Below are 9,041 nucleotides of genomic sequence, written 5' to 3'. Positions count from 1 at the left end.
GAGGTAACAATAGCAAAAAAAAATCTGGTATTTTAAAATGTTCTATTGTGTGCATTTATTATGTGCAATTGATATGTAATAATTCGGCTTTTCTCTCTCCCTTTTGACAATTCCGGAAAGCAATACCTGGCTCTAAAGAAAATCTTTGTTCATATATTTATTTCTGGATGTGTGTTGTTTTACAATAGTAATATTGACCACTGAGGAAGGCCCTAACGGGCTAAAACGCGTATGGTCTACTGGTCATAAGATATACCCATCAATTGTATATGTCAGACTTTCAGCTCTGTGTGTAAAAAGTTCTAAGAGTCTGATATTTGGATCATTTCTTTTAACCTATTTTATCTTTTACTTCCCAACAGCACTTTACTAATGTGTACACCATAATAAATATTTCTATTTTTATAACAACTTATTTTGTTAGCTTGACCCTTATATATCACAGCCATATCTTGGGCTGAGTTTTCCCCCCATCCCTTTTTTTCCGCTCTCGGTTAACCTTTTTTAGCACCTCTTTCTATCTGTACCTTATGAGAAAAAATGGAGGGAAAGGCACCATTGTATGTGCCAAGCAGAGTTGTCTGAATAATTAAATAAAATTCCAAAATCACATTTAGCTACCCCTTTTTTTCTATGTAAAAAAATCAGAGGACTAAATACATGCAGTCTTCTCACCCAGATTTTCCAACTCCAGTTTTAAACTCAAACGTCTACTGCCATCATGTGGCCAAAGCGTCATTTTTAACTCCAAGTTGCTACATGTGATAGCTGATAAATTTGATCTTGCCTAGGTGTGGTTTTCTATGAAAGGAAGGGTCCTTTTAACAACATACCCCATCATTGTGAAAGTGCTTGATTGTTTAGTGCACCCCTTTGAAAACATGTAGGTTAAAATGAAGCTATTATAGTACAGGGGTTCAAATGCTGGATTTGAACCCAGATTCAGATTGAGGCACAGGCTCAAATCCTCACTGTGCCATGGAAGCTCACTGGGTGGCATTGGGCCAGTCACACATTCTCAGGCTAACCTACCTCACAGGGTTATTCTGAGTATAAAATGGAAGAGAGGAGAACAATGTAGGCCACTTTGGGTCCACATGGAGGGGAGAGGGGTGGGGTCTAAAGGAAGTAAATAAATAAATATGCCTATTTGGTGATCTTTGGTTACACCCGCATTCTCAGGGATCAGTGTTCACATGAGGTGGAGCCGTCTGTTCATTACTTTTCAGTGTTACAGTAAAATACTGAACAACCCCTGCTAGAAATTCATAAAAATGAGCTGCTCTCCAAAGAATGCTCTTCTGGGAATAAGCCCCCCTGGATACAATAAGCCTTTTGAGTTGACCCGCTTAGGACTCCTCCCACAAATATCCATATAAAAATGGGGAGGGGGGGGGAGACACAAAAAGAGGTATATTCAAATCGCTTCTACCCAGCCACTGGAAGCATAATACAAGTCGTGTCTGTGAACAAAGTATCACGGCTCCGTAATTGACAACAGTTTGAAAATTCTATCCTAAATAAATTAATATTCTCCACAAACATAATGTGCAAATCAAGTTGTCATGGAAAGAAACCCTTTAGGACAGTATATCGGTTTAATATTTTTTGTGAGCCTCCAAGGCCCTGAGCAGTAGCTGGATGAGAAAGCCCTATATTTGGTAGGTGGGCCACACATAATAGTTAACCAAGTTACATACCAGTGCATGTATTAGAGAACTAGCAACATATCTTTGTACACATGAAGCCACCTAGGGTTGCCATTTACTAGCTCCAGCAGTAGACCTCCTGGCATTGCTTCCCATCCCCCACTCTCACTTAATGGAGCATCAGGGGAGTGAGGGGGACAGCATTGATTACACCTGGATGTCACTTCCTGTTTCAGAACAGAGTGATGTCATGACAGTAGGAATTTTCAGATTTCTGTGGTTAAAAACCATTTTTTTCAAACGCCTAGAGTGTCATGATGTCACTTCCTGTTCCAAAATGGGAAGTGGTGTCCCAGAAGTCTCAGTTCCTCCTTGCTCCTGGTCATTTTCAGCTAAGAGCTGACATGCATTAGAATGGACCAGATCTTTAAGCTTAGGGATCTTTATTTTAATCTGAAAGTTATGAAACATGTGTAAACGGTTTAATCTGTATATATGTGGGCCCGTTACACAGAAAAGCGTCAACAATTTTATCTCTGTATGGGTCAGCACATTATATAGCTCCTGTAAAATAGTTTTGCCATGCTCTGTTTGCACTGAGTTGACTGTCTTCCGTTTTTAATTTTCTGTGTCTGTATGTTTGTGTGTGGGGGTAAAATCTGTTTTTATACATTATTCTTGATCACCTGATGAAGAAGCATGCAAACATGCAGGGATCTCTGAGTGAAATATAATAAATATTACCCCCCTCCCCCGGACATACTTCATCACTGTTTTTTCTTCCCCGCTTTCTTCCAGAAGTCTTTGCCCCCACTCCCAGGGATCGCCAGCCAAGGTCTAGCAACCCTAAAGCAACCTTAGAATGAGTCAGACCATTTGGCCTATGAAGGTCATTATTGCTCAGCAGTTCTCCAGGCTCTTGGACAGACGCCTTCCGTATCACTTAATATCTAATCCTTTTAACTGAAGGTGCCAGGTATTGAACCTGGGTCCTTTGGCATGCAAAGCTAGGAGGTCTAGCACTGAGCCACAACCCCATCCTCCATATTGCTTCGGTAGGATCATTTTGAGTGGTAGAGTGAACTTTTCTCTATCCTTCTGACTCTTTCTGCTTCAGATCACACAAATGCCACATGGTTCTCAGGATCCAAACCCATATGTTGGCATGTTTTGAAAACCATGAGGAAGGTAGATTCCATCCCATCAAGCACTGCTTTGTGCTTTGGAAAACTGTTTACTGTTTAATGTTTAATTATCATTGAAGTTTTGAGGACCTTCATTTTAGGAGATGTGGGCTGTCTTTAGGATCATGAGCGGTGTATGCCTTACTGAAAATGTGAGTAGATGTCTGTATTCCAGCTTGCGATGTGTCTTTCTGATAAGGATAGTTATGGAATGAGTTACTGGGTCCCTGACTGGTTGCCACGATGCTGAGAAATATGAGTTTTAACTTAATTGGGGGTGCGGAGTGGCCAAGCATGAATTGAGTAGAACAGGAGAAACACATCAAATTCTGGTGTTTGCTGTTTGTTTGCTGGAACTATCAGTGACACTGAATCTCTTCAGTCTATTACATTTCATTGCTCTCTCACCAGGGATATTACACATTCTTGAAAGCATGCTGGCAATACGATCCGGCTTTCACAGAGAGGAGGCGAAAATGACATTAGAATGCTTAGATAATTAGATGGGGGGGGGAGGCCTAGCTCTGAATTTCTTGCTTAATTTGTTTAAAGAATTACAGTCGGGAAAAGTTCAGATTGTTCTCCTCTGGGGCTCAGCTCATGTCGTTTTGCTTAACTTTTAGTAAAGAGAAATGGTGGGGTGGTGATCTTAATGTTAAGTGCCCCCCCTGAATTTTGTGCTAGTTTGGCAATGTTGAACCCCTCTTGAAGGCTTTTGCTTCCACCCCCAACCAAGTTTTTCATTATACCTCCTTTGGTAGGCGCTATAATCATCCATCTCTGTAACTTACAGCAACAAGTACACGCACACACAGTCTACTTTGAGAGACAACTGTGTTCATATTTAATTGCATTACAGATTACGTGAAGAAAAGCCAAAATTACAGAATGAGGTGATAAGAAACACTAAAGACCAGTAAGAGATAATATATTTTATTGATAATACAGCTTGTTGCAAAGAAATGCATTAGTTCTATTCCATCATATCACTTGGTTTTGGTCCCCTAAGGATGGGTGATAAGCTCCTGTCTAAATATTACTAATACTCTTCATGAATGGGTTCCAAATTTGTATTTGTTGTTGTTAAAAGAGTATATTTTTCAGGAGCAATACCTGGTCATGGTGACAAAGTAAGCCCAGATGGAACAGTTGAAAAGGGAGAACTTTTTTGACATCTCCCCCCCCCCCAGCCCCTGTTCTGAACAAAAAAAGAGGGGGTCTTCTGGTTCAGTCCTGGTTGGTAGGACAGTTGTTCACACCTGCAATCCTTCTGGCGTTACATCTGTTGGGGACCAAGACAAGGTGCCTAGCTATCAGCCCATTGAAGTATCCAAGACAAACCAACATGACTGGATTTATGGTCAAAAGCAATACTCTTTTATAAAGTAAAGGTAAAGGTTCCCTTGCTCGAAAGCTAATCGAATCCGACTCTAGGGTTGTGGTGCTCATCTCCGTTTCAAAGCCGAAGAGCCAGCGCTGTCCAAAGACATTTCCGTGGTCATGTGGCCAGCATGACTAAACACCAAGACGCACGGAACACTGTTACCTTCCCACTGAAGTGGTACCTATTTATCTACTTGCAATTTCTTGCTCTCGAACTGCTAGGTTGGCAGGAGCTGGAACTAGAGACAGGCGCTCACTCCGTCATGCGGCACACTCGGGTCTCGAACTGCTGAACTACCGACCTTCCACAGCCTGCAGTTCAGCGTCTCAACCACTTGAGCCACTGCAGCTCCTACAAGAAAGGAAAACTGGGTTTCTTCTACTTCAGAAGTGCCATCAAGAAAATTAGGGGCGATTTTAAATTCACATGGAAGTTGACAGTTATGTATAACTAGGAATAAGGCCTGTTGTGGAAATAAATACAATGAGCTCTAGAAAGAGGCTCTGGGCAAGTGCCTGGCCTTGGGCACTCAGCGTCAATTTGCTGTGGTCACCTTAGCAGCGTATAATGACACAGAGTCCACTGTTTTCTCCAGGGGAACTGATCTCTGCTATCTGAAGTGCAGCTGTAATTCTGAGTGATATCCAGCCCTCACCTGGAGATTGGCAGCAGTGGTTCCCCAAGAGGAAATGGCTGGTTTGGAGGATGGAGCCTATGGCATTGTACCTGTTTGAGGTCCCACCCCCTCCTCCAAACCCCACCCTCTCCAGGCTCCACCCCTCAAATCCCAAGGAATTTCCCAACCTGGAGTTGGCAACCCTATCTCCTTCCCAGCCAACCATCAACCTACCATTATCTGCCCCTCTGACTTCAGCTTTCCGTCTCCTCTCCCCTCCCTCCTGGAGAGCAGTTGTAATTCTGAGTGATCTCCAGCCCTCACCTGGAGATTGGCAATACTGGTTCCCCAGGAGGAAATGGCTGGTTTGGAGGGTGGAGTCTATGGCATTGTACCTGTATGAGGTCCTCACCCTCTCTAGGCTCCACCCCTCAGATTTCCAGGAATTTTCAAACCTGGAGCTGGCAACCCTAGTCAGGACTGGCCCCAATGAGTTCCCCACAAAGGCCTGGAAAGGGTCTTCTGCCTTTACCTTTTTACTGACAGAACCAAACTTGGTTGCCTAGCAACAGCCACTGAGGGAAAAGTTAGTCCCACAGGAGCCAAGCAGGAGAAGTGTCTTTGTCAGGAGAGATAGCCGTTTTGGCAGTTATTCTGACAGGGAACAGCAGTGGATGGGGAAGAAGAACAGACCCAGCACCCAGCCAATGGCACACAATTACTCTTTAGTGGCGGCTGATGGGCCAGTGACTGATGGAGCGCACAGCACAGCCAATGGGAGAACTGGAAATGGCCAACGCATTAGGGGAATTATATATATAAGATACCACAAAATCTTCTTTGTATAACCTTTGTTTAAATGTGGGGAAAGGGTCACCTTATGTTCAGGGTTGTCTTACTTTGAGGTAAGTATGGCCAGTCTACCATTTTGATTCATTGTTTCAGTCACATTCATAGTACATAATTGCGGTCTAGGGTTGCCAGATCCAGCTTGGGAAATTCTTGGAGGTTTGGGGGTGGAGCCTGGGGATCAAGGAATCTGGGGAGGATTAGGAGTTCAGTGGAGATATGATGCTGCAGAGTCTGTTTTCCAAAATCTCCCATTTCTCTAGGGGAACTGATATCTGTAGTCTAGAGATCAGTTGTAATTTTGGGAGATTGGTTGGTAACCCTAAGTGGTGCTCTCGGACAGATCTATATTGGCCACTATGGGAGCTGAAGCAGAGGGAAAAGTAACCTGTCCAAGCTCACCAAGAGACCCCATAAGTGAGAGAGAGAGTTTAAAACCAGCAGTTCCCAGGCCTAGCCACAGTACTGTCCCTAGGCAAATGTGTTTTCTTCTTCTTCAGAGCTGCAGACATCACCCTCCAATCTCCAGGAATTTCCCAAGCTGGAGTTGAAAAAGCAGCTGAGTTCTTTCCTTGGCCCAGGCATACCGCTGAGCTTTCTTGCGTCCCTGTTGTCCTTCTCCAACTCAGGCATCAGGGGTTTTCTTAGAAGCAAAAATGGTGTGCCTTACGTAGTTCTCCTCTCCTCCATTTGATCCTTACAACAACCCTGTGAGGTGGTTAGGCTGTGAGAGTGAGAGGCTGTTATAAGATCACCCAACAAACTTCCACAGTAGAGTGGGGGTTCAAACTGGAGTCTCCAGGATCTTAGTTCAGCACTTTAATCACCACACCATGAGAGCTTCTCTGAGTCTGGACACTTCCCTGTCTCTGTCAGCGGTGGCCAATAATATAGAATAGGGAGTAATGTGATGATGTCATGACATGATTAAATGGGCCAATGTTGCATGGAGGGCTAATGACACGAAGGGTGCCATTTTGCCTAATCCTATTCTCAGCATTGATACCTGCCATATCCTTGGATCTCATAATGTATTGGGAGGCACTGGGATGCTTACTTAAGCTACATTTCAGCATGCTTGGTAGATAACAAGGTGGCAGTTTCAGGAAACCATTGAGAAGCAAAACTACATTCTATTTGGTCAAATATACAAATCTGAATTCATAACTTTGGACTGTACAACATTTGTATCATTTGGCGCCAGGTGAGCCAAATCCTGCTGGGGAGACCTGAGATTTTGCTCTGTAAATCTGGATATTTGGTTTCTGCCAGTAATATGGGTTTTCCAGGAAAATTTTGAAGTGGAAACTTTTATGATTCAAATGTAGATAATTTAAATAATTGTTAGCATAAGAAGGCAAATACATTCCGCAGAAACAGTGGAGTTTGTCCATGCTTCGTATCTAGCCCATCAAACATGATTGATTTGTAGCACAATAGTACTAAAATTTACAAGTGTCGGGCAGAATTTTTTTCCACAGAAAAATATAGCATTGGAAATTTTTCTGGAAGAAAACGTGCCCCTCATCACTGGTTTGGGCCTCTCATTACCTCTTATCGGACCATTTTCAGTTAGTAAGGTAAAGATAAAAGGTTCCCTTGCTCAAAAGCCAGTCGAATTTGACTCTAGGGTTGCGGTTCTTTTCTCCGTTTCAAAACCGAAGAGCCAGCGCTGTCCGAAGACGTTTCCGTGGTCATGTGGCCGGCATGACTAAACACCAAGGTGCACGGAACGCTGTTACCTTCCCACCGAAGTGGTACCTATTTATCTACTTGCAATTTCTTGCTTTCAAACTGCTAGGTGGCAGGAGCTGGAACTAGAGACGGGAGCTCACTCCGTCACTCGGGGCTTGAACTGCTGAACTACCGACCTTCCACAGCCTGCAGTTCAGCGTCTTAACCACTTGAGCCACCGCAGCTCCTGCCGTTAGTAAAGTAGTACCAAAATGGGCCTTTGGCTGCTCATTCGTTGCTCTCGCCCTTCTCTTCTCCACCAGATGGAGCCTGGAGAATCACAGTAAGATTGAGAAGTTTCATCCACTGAGCGACAGTCACTTAGATGGGCAGGGATCCGTAGCCATATACAGGCCACTGCTGGCCTAATCCCTGTGGCAACTGTCTTATATTTGCCAGCCTTCAGGGAGGAATTAAAATAGTGTTGGTTTGAACAGCACTGCAGTTTGGGAAACGTTCTGTTCTTTGTGAGGAACTGTTCTATACTTGTATGTACAGCGTTCATATATTCTTGCACCGTTCTTTTCCCAGTGGATATCAGTCAACAAGGCAAGAGGTCATTTAGTACGTGTGGAGAACCAGGATTCAAAACAGCTGTTCCCTCTAAGCTGAGTCAGTGTGAGCTAGCTCACTGTTTTTTAGCCTCCGGCTCACACATTTTTGTCTCAGCTCAGGAAGGATGGGCTCCAGAGCAAACTAATTGATTCAGGAGCCAAATGGCTTGCTCACAGCTTTAATGCCAGGAGCTCACAAAGTAGGATTTTTGCTCACAAGACTCTACAGCTTAGAGGGAACATTGGATGGCATTGGTTTGGGCCGATATAATTTGCAGCCTCTGACCATTTGTTTTGAAGACCAGGAGAGGGTTCCTGGGTGAGAGGGGTTATTTCACCCTTTTCCTTCCATGGCTCTTCCAGGTTACCTGTCTTGGTGGAGTTTTTCAGCAAGACCTAAGGGCTGCTCTGGAAAGGTGTTTTAAACTGAGGAACAAAAGGCTGGGGAGGAAAGGGTTGAGAGGCATTTGTCTCTTGGCCTTTCGGACTAGCAAATGTAGCAATCATACTAATTGCTGTTGGGAAGTAACTTACGAATCCTGTCTCACTCTCAAGAAAACATACAGGATTTCTCTGGCCTTTGCTGATCTCTGACTTTTGTCTTTGTTTCCCATCTTTAGGAAAGAGGACACCGAAGACAAAGGATAAGAGGAAGAAGAAAAAGAATTTAATGGAAAGAGCGCAGAAGCAACACAGCCTCTTCCTCGGCACAGACCGAGCTGGTCAATAGTGACTTTGTCATGTGGGAATCCATTTGGGGATTTTTGTTTGTTCGTCTCTCCGTATTTTTGCAAAATGCACAGAAGCTGCTACCTGCTCCTGCACTGCAATTCAGCTGCTTTGACAGTATTGGTTGCAAATAACTTGTGGGGAAAAAAGATGTCCACAAGATTGTTTGTGTGTGTTTATTTATACTTTTGTTGTTGTTGTTGTTCAGTCGCACAGTCGAGTCTGACTCTTTGCGACCCCATGGACCAGATCCCGCCAGGCCCTCCTGTCTTCCGCAGTCCTCTGAAGTTTGCTCAATTTCATGTTCGTTGCATCTATGACACTGTCTAACCATCTCATCCT

At 43.8% G+C, this 9,041-nt stretch overlaps 1 protein-coding gene across 1 annotated transcript in view; it reads left to right on the top strand.

The window, feature by feature from the left end:
* RSPO2 (R-spondin 2) overlaps window positions 1–8,700 on the top strand; it is a 78,333-nt gene extending 69,633 nt beyond the window's left edge. Inside the window, exon 4 of the mRNA XM_015413838.1 lies at window positions 8,591–8,700. Within this exon, the coding sequence (XP_015269324.1) occupies window positions 8,591–8,700 (110 nt within the window). The remainder of the gene's footprint in view (window positions 1–8,590) is intronic.
* Window positions 8,701–9,041: the final 341 nt, after the last annotated feature.

The sequence above is a fragment of the Gekko japonicus genome, unplaced genomic scaffold, assembly GCF_001447785.1.
Source record: "Gekko japonicus isolate JY-2015 unplaced genomic scaffold, Gekko_japonicus_V1.1 scaffold1171, whole genome shotgun sequence".
Lineage (NCBI taxonomy): Eukaryota > Metazoa > Chordata > Lepidosauria > Squamata > Gekkonidae > Gekko > Gekko japonicus.
The sequence above is the reverse complement of the archived record's forward strand: the minus strand, read 5'-3'. Positions and strand labels throughout refer to the sequence as shown.